The sequence below is a fragment of the Furipterus horrens genome, unplaced genomic scaffold, assembly GCF_987537825.1.
Source record: "Furipterus horrens unplaced genomic scaffold, mFurHor1.1.pri manual_scaffold_12, whole genome shotgun sequence".
NCBI lineage: Eukaryota > Metazoa > Chordata > Mammalia > Chiroptera > Furipteridae > Furipterus > Furipterus horrens.
The window spans coordinates 45,411,673-45,439,158 of NW_028327182.1; the positions used below are offsets into that span (position 1 = coordinate 45,411,673).

A 27,486-nucleotide genomic window follows, 5' to 3' on the forward strand; every position below is an offset into this window, starting at 1 on the left:
TCTCCTTGGCTGCCAGGTTACATCGATGTCATGCAAACCATTCTTGTTATATTAACAATGGATGGACTTTTTCCAGACAGACCTCAGATAGTCGGAGCTGCCTTAGTTTCCCCTCACAAAATATCAGGTAGTAATTTTGAGTACCTACTAGAAGCAAGGTCCTGTTCTGGACACTAAAGCTGCAGCAGTGGAACAAAGTGATATTCAGGCAGAGCAGTGATGGTAATTTGAGATAGAAAAGTGTTGGAGGACAATTTGTTAGAGATGTCGTAGGAGATATATACTTATTCAGTAATATGTAGAACCCTTTAAGACCCAAATGTAGGTTTTTGTGACTCTCTAATAATCTAATAAACTGAATGAGACTCAAAGTATTTTCAGATCCTTCTATCTCTACTCGATTTTTTTAAAGCTATATTGACATTTAATTTATGTACCATATAGTTCATCCATTTATATTGTACAGTTCAGTAGTTTTTGATGTGTTTATAGGTATGTGCAGCTATTGTGATTTTGAAACATTTTCATGACCTCCAAAAGAAACCCTGTATACTTCAGTTATTAACCCTTATCCCTGTCTCCTAATTCTCAGTTCTGTTCCATTGATTTATATGTCTGTCCTTGTGCCAGTATCACACTGTCTTGATGATTTTTGCTTTTTAATGTTTAAATTTTGTAATGTACAAGACCTGGTTTATTCTTCTTCCATAGAATTGTTTGGATTATTCTGGCTCTCTTGCAATCCCATATACATTTTATAATTAGCTTGTCAGTTTTTATAAGGTCAGCTGGAATTCTAAAAGATTATGTTAAATCTGTACATTTAGGGAGTATTGCTGCTCCATAGGTCATGTGATGCTTTCCCCTTTATTTAGAGCTTTTAATTTCTTTCAACAATCTTTTGTAGTTCTAAGAATATAAATTTTGCTCTTAAATTTATTTCTTAGTATCTATTTGATGCTATTAATAAAATTACTTTTTAAATTTTGGGGGAATAGTTATTGCAAATGTTTAGGAATATCATTGAGTTTTATATAAGCAATCTCGATGACCTTATTAGTTCCAGTTATTTTTTAGTGGGTTCATTAGGATTTCCTTTACATATAAGATCACATTATCTGTGAACAGAGGTAGTTTTACTTCTTTCTTTTTAATCTGGATGCCTTTTGATTCTTTTCCTTACCTAATTGCCCTGACAAGAAACTCCTCTACAATGTAGAATAGAAGTTACGAGAACAGACATCCTTGTCTTCTTTCTGATCTTAGGGAAATGCATCCAGTCTTTTCCCACATTAAGTATTAGCTGTGTCATGGGTGCCCTTTATTGGATCAAAAAGTTCCCTTCTGTTTCTGGTTTGTTGAGTATTTTTATCATGAAATGGTGTTGAATTTTGCCAAAGTTTTTCTGCATTCAGATCATTATGTAATTTTTGCTTTTATTCTGTTAATGTAATGGATTACATTAATTGATTTTTGGCAATTAAATCAACCTTTCATTCCTAGGATAAATCCCATTTGGTCATGGTGTATAATTTTTTTATATGTTGCTAGATTCAGTTTGCTAGTGTTTTCTCTAGTTTTTTGCATTCATATTCATAATAGACTGGCCTGTAGTTTTCTGCTGTTGTCTTTGGTTTTGGTATTAAGGTAATGTGAGCCTCATAAAATGAGTTAGGACGTATGTGTTCCTCTTCTATAAGTCATGTAGTTTGGGCTGTTCTTTGTGTAGTTTTTGACTACTGACTCAGTCTCTACTTGTTATAGGTCTATACAGATGATTTACTTCTTGAGTTATTTTCAGTAATTTGTATCTTTCAATGAATGTGTCCATTTTATCTTAGGTATCTAATTTTTCACATATAATTGGTCATAGTATTCTTTTATAGTCTTTTTAATTTCAGTAAGACTGTTAGTGATGTCCTCTCTTTGAGTTCTGATTCTAGCAATTTTAATCTGTTCTCTTTTTCTTTGTCAGACAAGCCAAGGATTGTTTTGCTGATCAAGCTCTAAAAGCTTCTTTTCAAAGAACCAGCTTTTGGGTTCATTGATTTTTTTTTTTCTCTATTGTTTTTCTAGTCTCTTTTATTAATTTTTGTTTTAATCTTTACATTTTCTTTCTTTAGGTTTAGTTGGTTTTTTTTTTTAGTGCATTAATGTTGCAGTTTAAAATATTGATTTGAGATGTTTGCTCTTTCTTAACACAGGCATTTTATACTATAATTGCTTTCTTAAATACTGCTTTAGCTTTGCCCCATAAGTTTTGAAATGTTGTATCTTTATTTATCTCAAAGTATTTTCTATTTTCCTTTTTGATTTTTTTTCTTTAACTCATTAATTGTTCAAGAGGATGTTGCTCAATTTCCATATACATATATGTTTCCCAGATTTTTCTTGTCATTGATTTCTGATTTCCTTCGGTTGTGGTTAGAGAACATAATATTTTTATCTTTTTAATTTACTGAAGAATGTTTTTTTGGCCTAGCATATGGTCTCTCCTGGAAAATGTTCCAAGTATACTGGTGAAGAATCTACATTCTGTTGTTGGGTGTAAAGTGTTGTTCAAGTTTTCCATTTATTGACTCATCTCTTGTCTAGTTCTATCTGTTATTGAAAGGGGGGCATTAACTTGTTGAGTTATCTTTTTTTATTTTTGTTTTTCTTTCATATATTTTGGTGCTCTGTTGTTAGGGTGTGTATGTTGACAATTATTTTCTCTCCTTAATGAATCAGCCCTTTTATTATAATTAAATAGTTTTTTAAAATCTCTTTTTCATTTCAAAATTTATTTTGTCTCATAACTATAGCCTCTCTAGCTTTTCTGTCATTGCTCTTTTCATGATAAATCTTTTTCCATCCTTTTTCTTTTAGTCTGTTTGTGTCTTTATATCCAAAGTTTGACTCCTATAGACAGCATATAGTTAGATCATGGTTTTTAAAAATATTTATTAGCATTTATCAGTATTTATTTTATATGAAATTTACACCCAAACCATAAGTTTTTCTTTCTTCAGTTTCTTCTGGGATATCTTAAAAATATGGGATACTTTACGAATTTGTGTGTCATCCTTGCACAGGGGTCATGCCAATCTTCTCTGTATTGTTCTACTTTTAGTATATGTGCTGCTGAAGCGAGCATGGCTCATTTATTTTTAAGTCAATAAGACAACATTTTGATTGGTTAGATTGTTTCATTTATTCATGTTTAATGTGAATTTATTATATTATCAATATAGCTAGATTTATATCTGCATTTGCTTTTTGTTTTATATGTCTCAGGTCATTTTTGCTTCTCTATTCTTTCCTTTGCATTGAGTGAATATTTTATATTGAGGCATTGTAATTTCATTAATTATTTTTTCACTATTTTTGAGGGTTCTTTTTTAAAGTGATTGTTCTAGCGTTTACCTATTTTAATTTGTCAGAATCAGCTTCAGGTATATATTAGCTTAATCCCAGTAATATATAGAAACATATCTCTTATGTAGTGCTATTCTCATTTCCTCATTTTGTGGTATTATTGTTATACATATGTTACAAACCCAGTAATGCATTGTTAGAATTATTACTCTACCATTTCCTATTTGATTAGTTCATAACAGCTTTACTCCCACCTACCTCCTTTGTGCTGTTACTAACAAATATACATGTATTTCAGTATGTTATACACTCAACAATACATTCTGTACATATTATTTTATATAATTGCTTTTTCTATCAGTCAATAAAAGAATGGAATAAACTTTGCATATTTATTGTCTTTTATAATTACACAGTGGCCTTTACCAGTGCTCTTTGTGGGTGTGGATTTGAATTATCACTTGCTTTCTAAACAATTTCCTTTAGTGTTTCTTTTAAAGTGGGTCTGCTAACAACAAATCCTTTCAGTTTTTGTTTTTCTGGGATAATATTTATTTCACCTTTATTTCTGAATGACAGCTTTGCTGATATAAATTCTTGGTTGACAGTTTTTTCTTTGAGGACTTTGAATATGTTATCCTGTTGTTTCATGGCCTTCATGGTTTCTGCTAAGTTAGCTGTTAATCTTATTGGGGTTCCTTTATAAGTGACCTGTAGTATTTCTCTTTCTACTGTCAAAAGATAAACTGAGGCACATTAAAATGTTTAAGCCCTGGCAATTTTGGCTCTGTTGGTTGGAGGTCATTCTATAACCAAAAGGTTGTGGATTTGATTCCTGGTCAGGGCACATGCCTAGATTGCAGTTTAATCCCTGGTCCAGGCACGGGCACATGCAAATTCTGGTCTTGACATGTATGATTTCTGGTCTGGGTGCCAATCCTTAATCCAGGCACCAATCCCCAATCCAGGCATATATGGGAGGCAGATGATCGATGTTTCTCTCCCTTTCTTTTTCTTCCCCCTCTCTCAAAAAAATTTTTTTTAAGCAATGAAAGAATGTCCTCAGGGGAGGATTAAAAAAAATTAAAAGTTTATTTGAGCAAAAATCTATTAAAATTAGGCAGTGCCAAATCAGAAATGGTTAGGAGCACTCCACTGACAGCCGCTAGGGGAAAGGCTTTTATAGAGAAGGGACAGAAGCAAAGCAAGAAAGCTATTTGATAGGCTTAAGCTTTAGCTTTTGCATTATTTGGAAGAGCTTAGTTATTTGTTGTGATAGTTTTTCTCAGGATTTGATTTCTTAATGTTAAGGGATTTATAGACTTAGATTTTGGTTCAATTATGTATACTGCCAAGGCATTAAAGTCACGTCAGTGTAACGGCCTCCTTATTTAATTAATTTAATAGTACTTTCCAGATTTTCTCCTACCAACATTTGTAAAAAAAAATTTTTTTATATTTTTACTCCAATGTGTCTGTTTTGGGGTCTCCTTTTATACATCCTATTTGGAGTTTGTTGAGCTTCTTGGATGTGTAGGTTATTGTTTTTCAGTAAGAATGGACGTTTTTGAAAAACCATTGTTTATTTTTTTTCCTTCTCCTTTCTCTCCTCTCCTTTTGGTACTTCCATTACACATATATTGATAGATTTAATGATACCTCGTTCATTTATCTGAGGCTCTTTTTTTTTTTTAATTCTTTTTTCTCTTTGGTCTTTGGCTTGCATAACCTCAACCACTGTGTCTTCAAGTTTATTAATTTTTTCTTAAGCCAGTTCAATCTATTCTTGAGCCCCTTTAGTGACTTTTAAAGTGTATTTTACTGATTATGCTATTACAGTTGTCCCAACTTTTTCTGTTTTGCCCCCCTGCACCCAGTACCCCCCTTCCCTCTAGCAATCCCCCTCCCTTAGTTTATGTCCATGGGTCATGCATATAAATTTCTTGGCTTCTCCATTTCCTATACTGTTGTTAACATCCCCCTATTTTCTACCTACCCGTTATGCTTCTTAATCCCTGTACTATTTTCCCCTTTCTCCCCCTTCCCACTCCCAGCTGATAACCCTCCAAATGATGCCCATACCTATGATTCTGTTCCTATTCTGGTTTGCAGGTTTTGTTTTTGTTTTTTAGATTCAGTTGTTGATAGCTGTGAGTTTGTTGTCATTTTAATGTTCATCGTTCTAATCTTTTTCTTAAATAAGTCCCTTTAAAATTACTTATAATAAGGGCTTGGTGATGATGAACTCCTTTAGCTTTACCTTGTCTGGGAAGCACTTATCTACCTTTCCATTCTAAATGATAGCTTTGCTGGATAGAGTAATCTTGGTTATAGGTCCTTGCTTTTAGTCACTTTAAATACTTCTTGCCTGCAAAGTTTCTTTTGTGAAGTCAACTGACCATCTTATGGGAACTCCTTTGTAGGTAATTCTCTGCTTTTCTCTTGCTACTTTTAAGATTCTCTCTTTACCTTTAATCTTTGGCATTTTAATTATGATGTGCCTTCGTGTGGTCCTCTTTGAGCTCAACTTGTTTGGGATTCTCTGTGCTTCCTGTTCTTGTTTGTCTATTTCCTTCAGAAAATTAGGGAAGTGTTCTTTTCTTTTTTTTTTTCTCAAATAAGTTTTTAATTTCTTACCCTTCCTCTTCTCTTTCTGACATCTCTATGATTCAGATGTTGGCACTTTTGGAGATGTCCCAGAATCTTCTTATACTGTCCTTGTTTTATTGACTTCATATTTCTCCTTTCTGTTCTGGTTGAAAATTTATTACTTCCGTATGTTCCAAATCATTTATTTGAATTGCAGCTTCCTTCCCTTTACTGTTGCTTCCCTGTGGATTTTTCTTTATTTTACTTAGTGTAGCCTTCATTTCTTCCTTATGCTCTTGCTCTATGTAACCAGTTCTCTGAGCATTCTGATCACCAGTGTTTTGAACCCTGCATCTGATAGTTGGCTCTCTCCATTCATTTAGTTCTTTTTCTGGAGTTTTGATCTGTTCTTTCATTTGGGCCATGTTTCTTTGTCTCCTCATTTTGGCAGCCTCCTGTGTTTGTTTCTGCATATTAGAGCTGCTTTGACTCCCTGTGTTGGTAGCATGACCAATGTAGTAGGTGTTCTATAGGTTCCAGTGGCACAGCCTTCCCTATCAACCAAGCTGGGTACTTAAGGTACACCCTTGTGTGGGCTGGGTACATTCTCCTCTTGTAGTTGAGCCTTGTTAGCTGTTGACAGATCAATGAGAGGGATTTACCCAGACCAGTGAGCTGCAAGGACTGGCTGTGACCACTGACTGCCAGCCTCTGCTCTCTGTGGAGGATCAACTGTACAGGGGCAGGGTGGTAGTGCTCTGATGTTGTGTGTAGCTGTTCACTGGGTACACTGGCCCTGGTGTTTCCCAGGTGGTGCAGGCCAAGGTCAGCCTCCACCTGTGTTTTGCCTGGGGCACCCTGCCTGAGCTATAAAGTAATCCGAGATGGCTGCTACTTGTGCTGGGCTTGGAGATTCTCATGTAAAGTCAAGCTGTGGAATCTCAGTGGGCTGCTGCTAGTGCTTCTTTAATAGGATTTAGGAGGTTATGATGCATGAGCAGAGATCAGCTATTCTATGAAAAAGCAGCTTGAGTGGGCCTGTAAATTGGGAGGAGCAGAGTCTGGGGATCTCCAAGGAGCCAGGTCGATGGAGTCTCAGATATGGCACTTCCTTGCAGGCTCTGTAGGAGGAGGGTTTAGCACAGGGATAATGGCTTCTGCTCGCCTTAATGCTAGACACTTTAGTTCCTCCCTATATACCAGTGGTGCCTTTCAAGCTGCTACCCCAGCGCTGGAATTCAGAGGGAGTGAGTCTGAGTAGGTGAGTCCATGTTTGGGTTCTTTAAAAGGAACTCACTCCCCGCTGGTTTTTGTAGCCAGAAGTTGTAGGGACTTAACTTCCCGAGATGTCCCTCCCAAATTTTTATCCACCAAATGTGGGTGTGGGACCACCCCTCTACCAGTCTGGATGGATATGGTTTCTTTAATGCATAGTTGTCAAACTTCCATTCAGCTTGATTTTATAGTTGTGAGACTTCGATTCAACTCGATTTTGGATGATTCTGAGTGATGGTTCTATTTTTTTTAAGTATATTTTATTGATTATGTTGTTACAGTTGTCCCAATATTTTCCCCCTTTGCTCCCCTCTGCCCAGTACTCGCCTTCCCTCCAGCAATCCCACCCCCCTTAGTTTCTATCCATGGGTCATGCATATAAGTTCTTTGGCTTCATGCTTTCCTATATTATTCTTAACATCCTCCTGTCTATTTTGTACCAACCAATTATGCTTCTTAGTCCCTGCACCATTTCCCCATTTCTCCTCCTCCCCACTCCCAGATGATAACCCTCCAAATGATGCCCATACCTATGATTCTGTTCCTATTCTGGTTTGCTTAGTTGGATTTTGTTTTTATATTTTAGATTCAGTTGTTCATAGTTGTGAGTTTGTTGTCATTTTAGTATTCATAGTTTTTATCTTCTTTTTCTTAACTAAGTCCCTTTGACATTTCATATAATAATGGCTTGGTGATGATGAGCTCCTTTAGCTTTACCTTGTCTGGGAAGCACTTCATCTGCCCTTCCATTCCAAATGATAGCTTTGCTGGATAGAGTAGTCCTGGTTGCAGGTTGCCTTTCATCACATTGAATACTGCTTGCCTGTCCCTTCCTGCTTGCAAAGTGTCCTCTGAGAAATCAGCTGACAGTCCTAGAGCCTCTCTCTTGCTGCCCCCAGGACTCTCTCTTTATCTTTCAACTTTGGCATCTCAGTCATGATGCATCCTGGTGTGGTCCCCTCTGGGTCCAGCTCACCCAAACCCTCCATGTTTCCTGGACCTGTATGTCCATTTCCTTTGCAAAATTTGGAAAGTTTTCCTCATTTTTTAAAATTCTTGCTTCCTCATTCTGCACTGGTTGACTGTTTTTTTCTTCCTTATATTCCAAGTCATTGATTTGAACCCCGGTTTCCTTCCTTTCACCATTGGTTTTGTGTGGATTTTACTTCGCTTCACTTAGCATAGCCTTCACTTCTCTTATGCGTTTGCTGTACTCAAGCATATCTGTCAAGCCTGTGAGCATCTTTATCACCAGTGTTTTGAATTCTGAATTTGTTAAGTTGTCTGTCTTCTCATCTGTTAGGTGACCATCTCCTTGTTGCTTAGTTCTCCCACTGCAACCTTGATCCATTTCTCCTTTTGGGCCATACTTCTTTGCCTCCTCATTCTGACAGGCTCCTGTGTTTGTTTGCCTCTGAGTCCCAGGTAGAGCTGTCACTCCTGTTATGTTGTAAGGGGCGGAGCCTTAGGGATTCATCAGTACAAGGCGATCCGTTTCACCACGTTTTGGCACTGTATGTGGGGGACAGGTCCGAGAGGGGACAATGCCACCAGCCCGGCACTCACCCCTTTTCCAGGCACCTCTCCCACTTCTGCACCAGACTGGCGCCCCTCTAGCTGCTGCCCTGGCTGTCGTTCCCAGACTGGATGGGTCTGTGGAGATTCTGGGACCATGGGGGCCCTTTAAACAAGTGGACTCTGCTTAGAGACTGGCAGTTTGTGCCTCCACCTCAAACCCCGACTGGTCTGCACAGTCAGAAGCAATGAGGCTTGATTTTCCCCGGTGCTGGGACAGTCAGCTGTGCAGTCTGGTGAGGAGCTGGGAACGCTCCCCAGGTGTCCCTCCTGACTTTTTAAAACATGTGACTGCGCTTTCCGCGGACCCACCTCTGCTGCCGCCACCACACAGTGTCCTTTCCACCCTGGCTCTGCCCCTCCCGCTTGTCTGGGTGAGTATTTCTTCTTTATATCTTTGTTTGCTGGACTTCCATGCATTTAGATTTTCTGGAACTTCTGGTTGTTTCTAGTTTTGAGGTAGTTGTATTCCTTCTTAGTTGTGGAGGGAGACGCAGTGTGTCTCTCTACACTTCCATCTTGGCCGGAAGTGTTGTTTTATATTTTTCATTGTAATTTTGATGTGGTTGTGCAAAGTGGCAAGCTATGTCTACCTACACCACCATTTTTGAGTGTTCCTTTTTTTCTATCAACGTATTTCTAATAGCTACTTTTTAAACTTTTTCCATAAATACAACACCTGGTCACTCTCACAGATAGTTTCTGTTGCTTTTTTTCAAGATATGTATGTGGGTCATACTATCACACTTTACTGTTTATTTGCCTACGTTGTAATATTATTGGGAACTGGCTGGATTATATTAGTGAAGCCTATACTCTCCAAAATCGCCCCCGTCCCCCAGTGTTAAGTCTTTTCCACTGTTCCCCAAGGAGGCACAGCTTTGGGTATGCTCTCAGTCACCTTGGGATGGCAGTGGTACTAGTAGAACTCTCTTTCTCTTATTTCTTGATCACACCAAACTGTTAAACTCCACTAATTGCTGACCAGTTGCTTGGTTGTTTTCAACAGTGCCCTGGGACATAAATTTCTCTACAGGCTAATGTCAAATTGTAGCTCCTTTGATGGAATAGTTTCTGAGGTCAGTGTTCTTATTCTCTGGTTCTCTTCTGTGAACTGGTTTACAGTCTAAACTGTATCTTTATTAAAGTAATGAATCTCCCTCCAGTTGCCTTTTATCAAAACCTCTACTGTTCTTATAATGCCGATGAAAGTACCCTTCACACTGTTTGAAATGAAGTCAGCTCCTATGGGGAAGAGATTAGGAGCTATTGCTTTTATGGCCTGTTTATTCCACAGGCAAAATCTCTGTGCCAGGGCTCTGGAGTTGGGAGTGGAAACTAAGGCAAGCTTCTCCTGAGTGAAACCCCCACTGTAATAGCTAAGTGTGTGATAGAGGGGGTCTTGTTGGCTTGCCTCTCATATGGAATCATCATGCCTTGTGGACCCGGAGAAGGACTCTTAAGCTCCCAGTATTCTAGGGGAATTAGACCTCAGGTAGAGCCTCTGTTCCATTTGCCTGAGACTTAGTCTTGGCATCAGGCAGCTGGGAGCAGGAAGGGGAATATGAAGGATTTTCACCTCCCAGAAAGAAAGCTCTCTTTCCAGGAGCTGTGGAAAAAGGAAGCCCTTTGTTCTTGGCTGCATCAATCCTGTTTGGATCCTCTGCCTAGCTGAACTGGGAGAGGGAAAGAAGAGAGCCATTTTGGTTCAAATACAGATTCCTGCTTTTCTCACTGAATTTTCATAGATTTTATTGAATAGATGTTTCTTTTTTTATTTTTGTTTTTAAGACCATTTCCAGAGGCTTCAGATGGTTGGGGCTTTTTAATAGTTTTCACTAATTTCTGGGGAACAGATCAGTGAAACTCCTTATGCCATAAGTACAGCTCCTATCTGCCTCCACATGATTGTAACATCTTTTTTTTTAGAAAGATAGGTGACCTTTAAGAACCCTTCAGATCAGCAAATGGCAATATTTTATTTCCTACTTACAGATTTGTTTCATAAGTTTTAAGGAGAGTTAAGGAATATGAAAATTCAGTGATAAGATCTGCCTAAGTAAGACCCATGGATCAAAGGGAACCTGTATCTTCTTAATCCTCAAATTGATATACTAATTATGAAATGTACTGAAGCAATAAATTATACCTATCTTTAAAATAATTGCTAATTGTAGACTGTTTACTTATTTTTTGTTGTGCTGGTTAGGATATCTTCCACAGATGTTTTATAGACATTTATATTTAAAGGACATACTCCTAACACACTTGTTTTACCTATTTTCTCTGTCTGGTGTGGTTTTACAACTATGAAGCTGGTACTTGATGCAGGAAAATAACTTCTCCTCATCATCAAAAACATATCTTGAGTCCCATTTGTGTACTCAGAGCTGTGTTGCTAATACAGAGAAGTCTAAGACATGATTGTTCTTCAAGATACTTATTATCTAATAGGTAGATATGTATTTTAAAATATAAGTCACAAGGCATGATTTCAATTCTATCAAGAAGGAAGAGGATCTGGGATGTGATTACAGGCTTTAAGAAAGAGAAAATGTTTACAATAACCACCTAATTAATAAATTCTGGGTACAAAATGGGAAGCTCTATGGTGTAGTGATTAAGAAGTGTGCAGGCTCAGGAACCTGGCTTCCTGACAACTTACTAAACTTTTGTGTGATTCACTCCCTTTATATAATGACCAAATGAATTGAGCAACTGCAAGGGATGGTTGGAAGAACCAATGAAATCATATTTTAGAACCATGCCTAGTCATTACCTTCATCATCATGGTCTTGACCATAGGTTTGCTGATCCCAGTGTTTTTTAGACAGTAGAAATTTGTAATGTCTTCAAATGGCAGGGAGGTCAACATATCTCTAGTACTAGTGTTTCAATAAACTTGTAAAAATTGAAATATAAGTTCATAAAAGTATTATACAATTCAGTGAATTTTCACAAAGTGACCCCACTTCTGTAGCCAGTACCCAGATTAAAAATAAAACCATACGTCCAGACCACTGTGGTTCAGTTGATTCGGAGTCATTCCATGAAGTGAAGGATCTCCAGATTGATTCTCAGTCAGGCCGCATGCCTGGGTTGAGGGCCCAGTCCCATTGGGGTGCATGTGAGAGGCAGCTGATCAATGTTTCTTTCACACATCGATGTTTCTCTCCCTTTTTTTCTCCCTCCCTCCTCTCTCTTTAAAAATAAATAAAATCTTTTTAAAAAATGAAACCATACAAAAACTCTGCTCATGTACTTTTCTAGTCACTCCCCACTCCTCAAAGGTGACCACTAACCTGACTTTTATCACCGTCGGTTAGCTTTGCTTATCTATTTTTTCTGTTGTGTTGTCTCTTTTTCTTACTAACTTTTGGTAACAGCATACAGGATTGGGCAAAAGTTAAGTTCACATTTCTTTGTATGTAAAGTAATGCAATAATTAATAAATAATAATACAAGAATAAACTCTGTTTTGTGTACTTACAACTGCAAATCACTTTTGCCCCATTCTTTTGTTATGGCTACATAGGTGAGATTGAACACTCCGAAGCGGTGTATAAAGTAAGCAAAGGATTTTAATAATGGCCAGGAGTTGGGCAGACCCTGAGCTGGTCTCTAACATGTTCCAACCTACAATGGAGTCTAAACGCTGGTTATATACTGGTGAAGCCCCCTTTGTTTCTTCTTTGGCGGGAAACAGCCTTAGGAAGAGGTGGCTGGGCAGGACTGCAGGAATGTCTTGGCAGTAACAGGAACAGAAATTTGCAAGGCTATAAGGTTATCTCCAGCAGCACAGCTCTCTGGCCAGGGACGAATTCTTTCAAAGGGCTAGATATTCTGTAAAGTATAACTTTCACAAATGTTATAAACCAGACACAAGCAAATGGAAGGTGATGGAGGCCGAGGTGCTTTTAGCTTGTAAATCACCAATTGCTACACTCCTTCCTACATTCCTCTCTTCAAGGCTTTTTAGCAGGCCCTTGCTACTTTTTACAAAGAATATCTGAAGCCCCTACATATTTACATATTTAGCAGATCTTTGAAACTTTTTACAGGGAATATTTGGTGCTCCTACACTCTATGTTCTGATAGTCTAGATATGAGTTCTTTGTATTGTAAATATCTTTCTTCTGTGACTTGCTTTTGCATATGTTTAATGGTGTCCGTTCATGAATGGAAATTTTTTAATTTTAAGGTAATCCAGTTTATGAAACTTTGCCTTTATAGTTAGTGCTTTAAAAAAAAAAAAAAAGATTTATTGATTGTGCTGCTACAGTTCTCCCAATTTCTTTTCCCCTTGTTCCCTTCCACCCAGTGACCCCCCTCTCCCTCCAATTGCACCCCCTTAGTCCATGCCCATTGACTGTGCATATAGTTCTTCTCAGCATCATCCTGTCTACTCCACTCCCTCCTACTGTGCTTAATTCCTGTACCATCTCCCTACCTTTACCCCCTTACCCCTCCCTGCTGACCTCCCCCCAATATGTTCCCCATACCTATAATTATTTTCCCACTCTCTCTGCCTACTTAGTTTGCCTTTGTTTCAGTTCCCTAGCTTCTGTTGTTGGTTGTTGTGATACAGTTTTCATTTTAATGTTCATAGTTTTGATCCTCATTCTCCTAAACAAGTCCCTTTAATATTTCCTATAACAGTGGTTTGTATCTGATGAACTCCTTCAGCTTTACTTTGTCCTGGAAGCACTTTCTTTCCCCTTCTATTCTGAATGACAGCTTTGCTGGATAGAGTAATCATGGTTGTGGGTTTTTGCTTTTCATTAGTTTGAATATTTCTTGCCAGTCCCTTCTTGCCTTCAGGATTTCCTTTGAAAAATCAGCTGATAGTCTTATTGGGATTCCTTTGTACATAATTTTCTTCTTTCTTGCTGATTTTATTTTATTGTATTTTATTATTTTTTTACTTTATATATATTTTAATCTGAGTACAACCATCAATGTCATACAGTTCATTCATTTAATGTGTACAGCTACTTTTATATATTTTTCTTTTTTTGATTATTGATCATGCTGTTACAGTTGTCCCAATTTTTTCCCCCCTACTCCCCCTCTCCCTCCAGTTGTCTCCTTCCTTAGCCCATGCCCATTGGTCCTGCATATAGTTCTTTTCAACATCTTCCTGTCCACTCCACTCCCTCCCACTATGCTTCCCAATTCCTGCACCATCTCCCTCCCTCTCCCCGACCCCTCCCCGCTGACCTCCCCCCAATATACTCCCCTTACCTATAATTCTTTTTCCCTTCTCGTTGCCTACTTAGTTTGCCCTTGCCTCAGTTCCCTAGCTTCTGCTGTTGGTTGTTGTAATACAGTTTTCATTTTAATGTTCATTGTCCTGATCCTCCTTCTTCTAAACAAGTCCCTTTAACATCCCATATAACAATGGTTTGTACCTAACAAACTCCTTCAGTCTTACTTTGTTCTCGAAACACTTTCTTTGCCCTTCTATTCTGAATGACAGCTTCGCTGCATAGAGTAATCGTGGTTGTAGGTTTTTTATTTTGATTACTTTGAATATTTCTTGCCAGTCCCTTCTTGCCTGTAAAGTCTCCTTTGAGAAATCAGCTGATAGTCTAATTGGGACCCCTTTGTACATGATTTTTCTCTTCCCTCTTGATGCTTTTAAGATTCTCTCTTTATCCTTAATTTTTGACATTTTGATTATAATGTGTCTTGGTGTGGTTCTCCATGGGTCCAGTTTTTTTGGAACTCTCTGTGCTTCTTGGACCTGTAAGTCTATTTCCTTCCCCAAGTTAGGGAAGTTCTGCTTCATTATTTTTTCACATAATTTTTCAATTTCTAGTTCTTCTTCTTCACCTTCTGGCAACCCTATGATTCGGATGTTGGCCCGCTTATAGCTGTCCCATAGGTTTCTGAGCCTCTCCTCATTTTCCTCACTTTTTTTCCCCTCTTTCTGCATGGTTGACTGTTCGTTCCTTCCCTATGTTCCGATTTGTTGATTTGATCCCTGGTTTTCTTTCCCTCACCACTAGTTTTGTATATGTTTTTGTTCATTTCAGCAGGACTAGCCTTCATTCCTTCCCCGTCCTGTTTAAGCTCTGCTGTTAGGTCTGTAAGCATTTTTATAACCAGATCTCTGAACAGTGCCTCAGAAAGATTTCCTATCTGCTGCTTCATTAGATTAGATATTTGTTGTCTGGTCAGCTGCATCACCAGGATCTCTGTCATGATCTGTACCTTCCTGACAGTTTTGTGTTTACCTTTGCTTCCTGGGTGGGACTGTCACACCTCCTACCCTATAGAGGGCAGAGCGCCATGCACTTGTCACAAATGGGTGACCCTTCTCACCACACTGTGGCATTTTCTGTGGGGGTGGGGGTCCAAGATGGATTCCTGCCATTCACTCTCCGCTGAGAGACCGGGAGCCTCCTCCTCTGTCCCCACCCCCTCCGGGCCTCACAGTCCAAGGCAATGGGGGTCTGCCTTCCCTGACATTGGAATCTCAAGCTGACAGCTCTGGTCTGCAGCTTGGGATGCTCCCCAGGTGCTTCTCGCCTCTCCTTAAATATGGGTGTCTGGGCTTACTGCCATCCCACCACCATTGCTGCTGCTGCCACCATCACTACTGTTACTGCCACCAGTACAACTTGACCTCTCCACCCTGGCTTCACCCCTCCTACCTGTCCAGATGAGCACCACTTCTTTATAACTTCATATGTTGGACTTCCATTTATTTTCTGGAACTTATAGTTATTTCTGGTTTTGCGGTAATTGTATTCCTTCTTAGTTGTGAAAGGAGACAGAGCATGTCAGTCTAGGCCTCCATCTTGGCTGGAAGTCTCCTGTGTGTGTTTGCCTCTGTGTGTTAGAGCTGCCACTCCTGTTACATTGTAAGGGGCGGAGCCTTAGGGATTCGTCAGTACAGAGCGACCTGTTTCACCATGTTTTGGCGCTGTATGTGGGGGAGTGGTCTGAGAGGGAATAATGCTGCTTGCCCAGCACTCTCCCCTTTTCCAGACACTTCTCCCACTTCCGTATGGGACTAGTGCCTCTCTAGCTGTTGCCCTGGCTGTCGATCCCAGAGTGGATGGGTCTGCGGATGTTATAGGACTATGGGGGCCCTTTAAACAAGCAGACTCTGCTGAGAGACCAGCAGTTTCTGCCTCCACCCAACCCCCACTGGTTTGCACAGTAAAAGCAGTGAGGCTTGATTTTTCCCCCGTGCTGAGACCATGAGCTGCACGGTCTGGTGAGGAACTGGGAATGCTCCCCAGGTGTCCCTCCTGACTTTTTAAAACATATAACTGCTTTCTGCCAGCCTGCTGCTGCCTCCGCTGCTGCCACCGCCACACCGTGTCCTCTCCGCCCCGGCTCCGCCCCTCCTACCTGTCTGGATGAGTATTCCTTCTTTATATCTTTGTTTGCTGGACTTCCATGCAGTTTGATTTTCTGGAACTTCTGGTTGTTTCTAGTTTTGAGGGAGTTGTATTCCTTCTTCATTGTGGAGGGAGATGTAGCATGTGTGTTTATGCCTCCATCTTGGCCAGAAGTCCTATAGGTAGTGCTTTTTGAGTTTGTTTAGGAAATTTTTGCCTTTCTCCAGTTCATGAAAATCTCCATCTTATAAATGATTTTTGGAACCTTTGTCTTACATAATTATTTCTGTAATAAACTGGAATTATTTTTGTATATGGTGTGAGATAAGACTAAAGCTTCGATTATTTATATATGATAGATATCCAAGCAATCCAGCATTATTTATTGAAAGAGGCGTTCTTTCCCCAGTGAACCATAATGTTACCCTGTTAGTAATCAAGTAACCAGATATTTATGGAAATGTTTTCTGTTCTCTCTTTATCCATTGATTATTTTTTTAATATTTTATTTATTTATTTTTAGAGGCGCAGGGAGGGAGAAAGAGATGGAGAGAAATATTGATCAATTTCCTCAAGTGGGGACCAAACCCACAACCCAGGCATATGCCCTGACCAGGAATCAACCTGGCGACCTTGTGCTTTGAGGGACAACACCTATCCAACGAGCCATACCAGTCTGGGCCTCATTGTGCCAGTACCACACTTTAAATCTGTATAGCTTCATAACAAGTATTTTTGGGGGGTAGTGTAAGTCTTTCAGTTTTTTGTTATATAAGATTTTTTAGCTATGTTTGACCCTTTACATTTTTATATAAATTAAGAATATCAGCCCTAACTGGTGTGGATCAGTGGATTGAGTCCCGGCCTGAAAACCAAAGGGTCACCAGTTCAATTCCTAGTCAGGGCACATGTCTAGGTTGCGAACCAGATCCCCAGTTAGGAGCGTGCTAGGGGCAACCACACATGGATGTTTCTCTCCCTCTCCTTCTCCTTCCCTTCCCCTCTAAAAATAAATAAATAAAATCTTTTAAAAAATTATTGTCTTGTCAGTTTCTATGTGTACATGTGCAAGCACACACGTTCACACACAAATCTCCTGGGTTATTATTTGAATTGCTATGAATCTATAGGTCTATTTAGAGAGCATTGGCATCTGTGCAATATTGAATTTTCTAATCCATGAAGAGGACACATTCTTTCATTTATTTAGGTCACCTTTAATTTATTTCAATAAGGCTTTTCAGTGTTCTTGGTTGTGGCTATATACATAATTTGTTAAATTTATTCCTAGGTATTGATTTTTTAATGTTATTATAAATTATGTTGTTTTTTAAATTTATGTTGTATAGTTATTTCTAGGACATAAAAAATATTTTTTATATATATTGCTATTGCATCCAGCAACTCATTAAATACCATATTTTTCGCTTCATAAGACACACTTTTTTTCCCCCCAGAAGTGGGGGGGAAATGTCTATGCGTCTTATGGAGCGAATATTGAGTCACAGACCGTGATGTGTCTTACCTGACCTGTCAGCGGTGGTGACAGCTGTTAGAAGAGGAAGCGGTGAGCCCACGTGAAACCCCTGGGGACACTTAAATGTCCCACTTTACTGCTGAATCTCATGGCATCTGGTCAGTATGAAGACAGTGAAGAAAGTGATATCAGTGATTGTGAGCAACTGAGCTTCATAAATTCTGACACTAGCGATGATGAGTTCTTCAGGTTCCCAGGAAACTAGAAGAGTACTTGAACCTTAAAGTCTCCTCATTTGTTAATGACAGTGAAGATGGTTCTTAATACCACTGTTCACTTTACATGGTTGAAATATTATTGTTGTATTTTATTAAATATTGTAGTACACCATTTGGTTCAGTTTTTTTTTTTCTTGTTTTTCTCCTCTAAACCTAGGTGTGTCTTATGGTCAGATGCATCTTATAGTGTGAAAAATGTGGTATATTTAATAATTCTTTGATTTTTGTCTTTAGATTATTTTAGATTTTCTACAAACTCAGTCATGTCATTAATGAAGAATGATAATTTCTTTCTTTCCAGTCTTTATTTCTTTTTTTATTTGGGATAGAGGAGAACATTTATTACAATGTCTAGAACCTCTGTTATCGTGTTAAATAAAATGATGATAGTAGATGCCCTGTTCTTTTTGCTGATCTGGGAACCAAAGGTTTCAACATTTTACTATTAAATATAATGTTTGCTATATTTTTTGATAACTTTGATCACATAGAAGTTTTATATTCTGTTAATGTGATGAATTACATTGATAAATTTTCTAATGTTCAAGCCAATCTTGGATTATTGGTGTGAACATAATTAAATTAGAAAACAATAAACACATCTAGGGGATCCCAGTGTTTGGAAATCTATCAGTGTACTTCTAAATAACCCATGCATCAAAGAAAATTATCACAATAGAAATGAGCGTTCCAGGGAATTAACACAGTCAAAGGTTAGTTCACTATAAAAAAATAAAAAAGATCATCTTCATACTAAAACATTTAAAATTTAAATGACATAAATTCTAGGAAAAAGATTTCAAAGAATCCTATCTATTTGAGAAATTTAACCTATAAACACCTTCCTACAAGTAAAAAGATTGGCCAAGATAATTTTATAAATGAATTTTTCAAAAAAAAAAAAAAAGGAAGAAGGAAAAGAAAATGCATTCCAATTCTTTTTATGGGGATAGCATATCTTTGATTACAAGCCCTGATAAAGAAAGATCTCACAAGATATACATAGATGCAAAAACAAACAAAATATTAGCTTATCAGAATTCAAGATGTTCCCTAGTGCTGCTTCCCATTGTCAGTCCCTACCCCAAATTGCATAATTGTTGTTCTCCTTTCTGCCACCATAGATTAGATATCTCTTTTCTAGCATTTCATGTAAGTGGAATTGTATAGTAGATACTATCTGGTATTTGGCTTCTTTGAAGGGAAAAAGCAGTGCAGAATGTTGGGCCCATCACAATGCATTTTCCTTATCTGCAGGATCTTCACCCTAAAGAGTTGGCTGACCTGGTAGACCCTGTTCTTTCATATTGATGTGTTTGTATTTTATTCAACTCTTCCAGTTGGTGTTAATAGGAGGGTTGGTCTAAAATATGATAGTTCACGATAGCCAAAAGCAGAAGAGCTTCAGCAATAGTTAGTGGAAGTACAAAGGTACAGACGTCAAGAGTGAGGGTAAGTATTCTAAGTAAATGGAATCTGGATGATTCCCACAAGAAATTTGAGCAGGATTGAAAGATTCAAGTATGTATTGTTCCCATTAAATATAGGATATATATCCTATAATGTTGTATCAATCAAGATTCTCTGCCAGAAACTACATGTTTTAAGCAGGAGAGCATTTAGTGCAGGAAATTAGTGATTACAAATTCCTGGAAGGTCTGAAGGAGTAAATTCTAGACTAGCCCTATAAGAATGACTCCCCAGACAAGCCGCCCTGTCAGGGAAGACACCACCTCATAGACTGCCACTAGAGTTGTACAACGGCACAGTTGCTGTCACTGCTACACCACAGTCTCGCTTGCTAGCAGCGATAACAAAGAGACCCAGCAAGAAAGTCTTTCCCTTACCTTCAGCCTTTCAAGTTTCACAGTTTGAATCAAACACTACTTGAAGGGAATATAGGAGTCACAGTTGTTGGCTTAGGAGCTTTTCCAAGTCTTAGGAGGGTAGAATGAGAGTCCAGCCAAAGTTTCTGCTGTGCACATCAATTAAAACCCAGTGTTCCTCCGACATTGCCATCACTAAATACAATGTTTAATGAGACTTTTCAGTCTTTTGTACTTTTGATTTGTTTTGTCTGCTAAATGAGCATATTATGGCCTGTTATTTAAATGTCCAGAGCGCATGTCAATCAATTAAAGGTTGTGTTTTGAGTTAATATTTTAATATTTATTGAGGACCTACAGGATGCCCGGCATTACCTTGGTAGCTCTAAAAATTTAAACAGCTTATCAAAATTGACTTTACCTAATTCCAAGCTTATTTTCAAATGTAATCATGAAATCAGTTTGTTTCAGAATCAAGTGTTTATGAAAACTTCACCAACTTCATCTATAATTCTTCTGTATATTCAAGGATACAGTATGATATATTTCATAAGTATAGCGATTCATATCTTGATATGAAAACATCACTGGTATACTTAAGGACAAAAAGCTAAATATAGCTTCCTCCCACGTTGCCCTTTTTACTACCACACCATGTTTGTCATTCTGTTACCCCTCCTTCCTTTTTCCTTAATAAAAGGCTTGAATAAGGTCAAGATAATTTATACCAATACTATCTATATGTTTTTTTGGTTTGTTGCAATCTATTAATATCCTACGATGTTTTCAACAACTATAGATGGTTTGTACTCAAGGGGAGAATAAAAAATAAAAATGAAAGAAACTGGTGAATTCTAATATGATTGTCAGGTTGATTGGTAAGCAATGAAAGTGTTCAGGACTAGAAGTTAGAAGGCATGTGATGCTTGAACAGGTTTACTGTGACAACATGGACCTGGTATTTTTGTATGTCAAATAGGTTCTGTTTGTGATTTATAATGATTCTGAATTTGAAATTCACCTCAATTTTTCTCTTACTGTTTGCATTAGAAAGAATTCATTTCAAAAAACTATGAAAGAACTGCCTTAATTTTATTTTAGGGCACAATGAATGCAGGACTATATTTCATAAGTATTCTAATAGGTTCATTTCTGAGAACAGGGAGCATTTTCTTTAACATTATTTTTATTATCATTAGTTTGTTCATCTGTATTAGTAAATATGATTTTTAGAACTGGGAAGTACATAATTGCCTTTCTAACATGTATTTTACTTTTGTGAAATTAAAAGGTTTGATTAGACTCTAAAAGAGACCTTAGATTTATTTACTTCCTTTAGAAAGATATCCTTCAAAGATAGTCTGCCCTCTTAAAAAATGTCCTGGAGAAGGACCATCATTTTATTTACCTAACCATCCACTAAATTTCAGAAAATTCTCTGGTTAAATATTTGAATGGTAATGTCTGATCAAGCCCTGGCTGGTTTGGCTCAGTGGATTGAGCGTCGGCCTGCGAGCTAAGTGTCGCTGGTTCGATCTTCCAGTCAGGGCACATCAGAGAAGGAAAACTCTGACTCCAAAAAACCTCCGCTGCCTTGCAGCATACCTCTTCAGGGGAAAGGCTAAGGGAGTAAACCCCGACAGAAAATGCGGAGCCGGAGTCCCTAAGGCGGTTTGACGTTGCAGTCAACACCGGCAACTCCTGCGGCGCACCTGAAGCCAAGCTGTATTGACTCCGTCTTTCCCTTGGACCCTTCAGCTGCGAAGAGAGGGGGGGTCTGCTGCATGGGCAACAGCAGACCCTCCATATCACCCTGCCCAGGCTCTGTAGCTTCAGCTTCACTGGAGAGGACACTCCAGCGTCATCGCAAGATGTCGATTCAACACGGGAGGAGACAGATACCGTGTCACTCCCGAGTCGGACTGCACAGCCATTCTCGGCGGTGCAGATAGACTCTTAAGAAGCTACACCATCGTCTCTCGAGACGGACGGCTGCCGACGACGACGAATGTCTGATCAGTGAAATGTTTGAGGATGAATGTGTGGGAAAATATCAGAGAATTATAATTAAAGCATATTTTACATGAGACCAATATAAATGTCAGTAATAAGGTATGTTTCAACCACTTATTTTTCTTTGTCTTCAGGTGGATCTCCATACTTAGCAACCAAAATAAATGAAGCAAAAGACTTGCTAGAAGAAACCACCAAACATTGATTGATGCTCAACGACTACTCTGAAGGAAAAAAGCAGGGTGGGGCAGGGCTTAACAACAAAGTCTAGCAAATTTAATCTAAACCACCACCATCATAATTTTCATACACGTGGTAACCATAAATAATAATTTTTTCCACTGTTAAGTGGTATAATAATAAAAGATTAATAATCTGTCTTACTATTATCTTTTAAAGGAATACCTTAAAATTTTATAACTGATCTTCTTTTTCTTATTTTCTTACTTTCTCTGTGATAGTCATACCTTTTAATATTTTTATCCTGTTAGTTGAAAACCCTCTACACTCCTCCCCACAGAAAAGTGTCCAGAAAATGTGGTCATCAATAATGTAATTGGCATTTGTGAACAATTGAGTAGAAATGTTTTCACAACTTAAACATGACTGGGCAAAAGTAGGTTTACAGTTGCATTGGGACGTTCTTTTGAGTTAATAAAGCTGTTGTAATCAGTCAGAACCTGCATGTCTTTTCCATATGAACAACTTTAAACCTACCTTTGGGCGTCGTCCCTCTCCCCCCCCCTCCCCCGGCCATATTTATACTCACATTGTCCTTGTTTCCTTGGAGGAATTTAGCATGCTGCCTGTGTAAGGGGCTTTATATATTTTAAGACCAAACACTAACTGCCATCCCATGGGGAAAAGATCTGAAACTTAATGGAATTTACAAAATGGTGTTTTCTCATAGGACTCATTGAAGAACTCTGCTCTCTCTGAGACCCTATAGCTGAAGCATGAGAACTTGGAGAGCTACTAAAATGATTAAAGATTTACAAAATGAGCCCTATGAGGAAAGGCTGAAAAGAGCTATGAGAAATCTGAGGAGTTTGTATTTAATTATAGTCTCCCAGTACTGTATATTTACTCAATTATTCATTCCATATATTTATTGAGCCCTTAAAACGTGTATGATGCTGTAGTGGCCCCTCTGAGAGTTATAGGTGTGAGTCAGTCATAGACTCTAACCCAAAGGAATATATATTTAGAAGAAAGATAAATTACATAAATACTAGTAGAGATGGATAGGTAATATGCTAAAGAAGTTCAAAAGAAGAAAGGAGACAACTGTAATAGAAAAACAATAAGTAAATCAAAAATTAAAAAGAATAAAGGAGCATTTTAAACTGAGAGCATAGGGGAAGCTTCATAGGGTAAGTGGCATAGAGCTGGACTGCAACAATAAGAGATATAGCGTATGATTGGTGAGTCATTGTGTTTCTTCTGAGAGTAGTCAGAATAGAAATGGGGTATTAATTGCTGTGATTAGAGTGATTATATTATTTTCTCAAAACAGCCCCTGGTCATCATTACTTTACTATTCCAAAGGTGAGAAAACATTCAGATTCAGAGTACCAGCATTATTTTCCAGTACTGCTTTACAAATTCTGGGTTCATCCCAGATAAACTGAATTTATTTCATCTCTTTTAAAATACTTTTTAATATTCTAGATGCATCTTCTAGTTTATCATGTTCCTTAGTTGGGAGTTTTCAGTGTTGGCAGTATTGTCAGTATTGAGTAATTCCTCTTTGTGGGAGCTCTCCTGCGCAATGTAGGATGATTGGCAACATCCACGCCTATACCTCCTAGAGGCCAGTAGCACCCCCTTACTTGTGAAAACTAAAAATGTTTACAGACATTGCCAAATGTCCCTTGGAGGGCAAAATTGTCCCTAGCTGAGAGCCATGCTGAAATGTTTAATATTTTTTCTCTTTGGGCACATAAAATAATGGCCTGACTTAAAACCGAAAAATTTTAGAGTTAGCAAAATATTGTTCTTGCTTTAAAGTCTCCCTGTATGTCCTAATTTTATTGTGCTTTAGTGGTTTTCATTTTTCTGTTCACTATTATCTCTACATCAAATGCCCTTCTAATCCTCAGATCTTCACATGCTCAAAGCGTAGAGATCATTGAAGGTCAAGCTAAAATGTATCCCTCCTTTTCTTGTGCTTCCAGTAAAAGTAATATTAACTCTCTGGGAACAGGGACCATATCAGTCTTGTTTACTGCTACATTGACACCCAATAAATATTTGTTGAATGAATGGATAAATTCCCATACCACTTTATTTCCTCCCTTTACAATACTTATATATTGGTACCATGTGTAACATGCCTTATTTCTCCCCAAAGTATAAGAACTGTTAGAGCCAAAGTGTTGTCATTCATCTCTGTAGCCTCTCTAGTATGGACAGCACTTGTATTTAGTAGACATCATAAAGTTCTAAGTACAAGAAAATGTTTTCTAAATACTACAAAAAATGTTAACACTTATTCTGAAAGTTATGCTAAGCATTATTGGGCACCCTCAAGACATACCTTTTAATTGACATATTTGCTAATTCATATTTTATTTGTAAGGATTTGAGTCCCTAGCATTAGCTTGGAATTTCTTTCAATCCCATTTTTCTGCTAAGCATGTGCCTTGGAGTTAGAGCTGGTTTTGAATACAGTATTCCCTCATTGCGGGTATCACGTTCTAGACACCCTCGCAATAGGTGAAAATCCACGAAGTAGGAACCTTACATTTATTTTAACATTTATATTTTAAGGCTTTATAAACCCTTCCCACACACTTATAAACCGTTCCGAGTCCCTTATTAACCTTATAGCAAAAAATCGACGATAAATAATTAAATATAATATTTTTAAAAATCCCGCAATACAGCGAGGCTGCGATAAGAGAACCGTGTTATAGAGAGGGACTACTGTGTTACCCTCCTATTACATGATCTTGGGCAATATCTATAATTGCTTCATCTATAAAATAGAGGAAATAATCCTAATAAGATTGTTGTAGAGAACAAGGATGCGTACAGTATTTAGTCACATAGAAAGTGCTCAAAACATCATTTCACTGCTTCTTGAAATTTAAATCTCAGAATACCTTGAATTAAAGTTTGAGGTGTGTTCCAGTAATCATTTATCTTATTCTTGATTCTGCAGTTTGGGAGCACATGGTGGGGGAAGCTCATGTCTATTTTGTGCAGCCTCTACTGGGGCAGAAGGAGCCACTTTGTTAGTACTGGCTGTTGGTTAGCAGCCTCAGTTCCTCTCCACAGAGTCTTCTTCAGAGGCTATTAGAAAAGAGGCTATTAGAACATCATCACATGGTGGTAGCTGGGTTACAGAGAATGGTCCAAAGAGACAGGAAGTGGAAGCTGCAAACTCAGCCTGGGTTCTGACAGTCATAGAGTCTGCCTAGATTTCAAAGGGAGAGGATATAGAGAATTTTGAAATAATTAGTGGTCATCTTTACTATGATATGTAGCGGGGCAGGATTTGTGTCACCCCTCCTCCCCCAGGCAAATTGCAAGGCATTTTTTAAGAAAAAATTTGTCAGGACTATAGAATTTAAGTACAACTAGCTGAAACAGTTTCAGATGATACAACTGCTATTTTGGGTTCATATTAATTTACTAGTCATTCTTTAAATGGAAGTATTATATCTTCATAAAATTGGATTTTAAACAGCTACCCACCCGCAACTCATTATTATCTATAACAGCTTATTTGAATGGTTACCTATCTTTAATAAAGATCGCTTTTACATATTTGCTGTCATTGCATGTTTTTCTTAAGTTCTTTGTTGATATTGCAGCTTCTGTTTATCCTTGTATCTTAGATGCAATCTGGGGGAGCAGGAAAGACCTTTTAAAAACAAAACAATTACTTCTTAGATTCCAGAGAAAGTGTAAGTCAAACAGACAGTTAATTAAAGGGGAACCCAGAATGCCAGTTAGACTATAATTGATGGTGCCAATCTCCAACATAAAGTCAAAAGTGGAGAGAAGTTACTAAGCAAAAAGTGTGCTGATTGTGGGAGACATTGTTTTATTTAGTCTTTAAACCATTTCCGTTATTTGGTTTGAAATGCAGTTTAGTCATTCAGCAAATATTGTACACATACTACATCATGCAGTAAAGATATAAAAGAAATTCATTCTTAAAATGTATAGTATGCTCGAACTAAATAGAAAAAAAAAGATTCTTAAACAGAGAACTTTTTTTCGTGATACTTTTGAATTAAGAAATACATGTTTATGATTACCTAACAGAGTCATTAGAAATAACATACTTTATCCAAATACTAAAATACTTTGGTAGTCATGGGAAATCTTGAACATAGAAAAGAGCTTTTAATGACATATCTTCAACACATTTGGCAGTTAAGGTAGTTTAATGACATTGTGGGAGAAGGTGAATAGCCAGGCCCTTACTGTCAAAAATGTGGAGTTTCTCTGACTCAACCCACTGAGGATGAGCTACAGAGGCTGTGGTGAGAAGTGAAATATCCAACCAGACCACTCATTTCACACAGTGGGAACATGCTGTCCACAGGCACTCTGCATGTTGCTCAGTAGTCACCTCCTGGAATAAGGCCTCTTGCTGCAAGGGGGATTTGATGTCAGTGAGTAAATGTGTGAACATCATACCTCCCTGCTAATGGAAAGGCAGCCCAAAGGGCATATCCTGTTAACACTATATCAGTATCATGTACTTGTCAAAAATAGTCCATGAATTAGGAGCTAAAATTTCATTTATGGTGGAGTTATACATATTATGAAATTAGAATTTTTGTTAGAATAATTTATTAGCTGGAAAAGTTGAAAAGCTTTTCTGGACTTTTTATTTTTTAGGTGGCATCGAAGTGATCTGGATTATTGCCTACCAATCAAATTGCTAAGCATGGTAGACAAAGGAAATGTTCTAATGATTTTTATGAGCTGAGTAGCTATTGTTCCCAGTTGAGTGCTCTTTTTCCTTTCTATTGTTGCTGAACAAAAGAATTTATACAAATTATTAAAAATCCTGCTCAATTGAAATGCAAGTTCATTAAGTACTGTTCATTTCTTTTCCTGCCATAAGTAACCCTTTTCCGTCTGCTCTATTCAGCCATGCCTAGCTGACTGGTCAACATTTGAAGTCTGAACAGACTGTCATATAGGTATAGCTATAGCTATACAATCTCCAACACTAAGAGTGAGTTTAATTTCACATTGGCTGGATATGATCACTCAGGCTAGATGTTAGCCCCAAATTTCAAATTCATACTTCAACTTAAAGAAGAAAATCCCCCTGGAAAATTAAATCAACAGTGGGAAACTTAACTTGATTTTGACAAGCAGAAAATCACGTTGACATAGTGCTTCAATACTGACATCTAAGCTATACTGCTAAAGATCAAGAAATTAGAATCAGTTCATTTTCATATATCCAAAATATTTTAATAATAGCTAATACTTGTTAAGTACCTTGTGCCAAGATTCCTACCTACATTATTTCTCTTAATTTTATAGCTCCCAAAGAGATTGGTACTATTATCCCCATTTCCACATGAAGAAACAAAGGCTCAGAGGAGTTAGGAGCTTTGCCAACATTATATAGCTAGTAAGTGGTGGGATAAGGATCCACATCTAATTTGGCTTGACTAAAGTACAATGAGCTTTCCAATCATATTGTACAAATTCTAGATACATGGGGATCATAGTCAAATGAAGGGGCTTGCAGGGCTCTTGGC

The 27,486-nt window shown here is 37.9% G+C and overlaps 1 protein-coding gene and 1 non-coding gene across 2 annotated transcripts in view; one reads left to right on the plus strand and one right to left on the minus strand.

Moving 5' to 3' along the window:
• DNAJC15 (DnaJ heat shock protein family (Hsp40) member C15) overlaps nucleotides 1–22,424 on the plus strand; it is a 102,488-nt gene extending 80,064 nt beyond the window's left edge. Inside the window, exon 6 of the mRNA XM_090258609.1 lies at nucleotides 21,880–22,424. Within this exon, the coding sequence (XP_090114735.1) occupies nucleotides 21,880–21,950 (71 nt within the window). The 3' untranslated portion in view covers nucleotides 21,951–22,424. The remainder of the gene's footprint in view (nucleotides 1–21,879) is intronic.
• Nucleotides 3,030–3,136, minus strand: LOC149996105 (U6 spliceosomal RNA). The gene has a single exon (XR_016507578.1). It is a non-coding gene; the product is annotated as a U6 spliceosomal RNA (small nuclear RNA).
• Nucleotides 22,425–27,486: the final 5,062 nt, after the last annotated feature.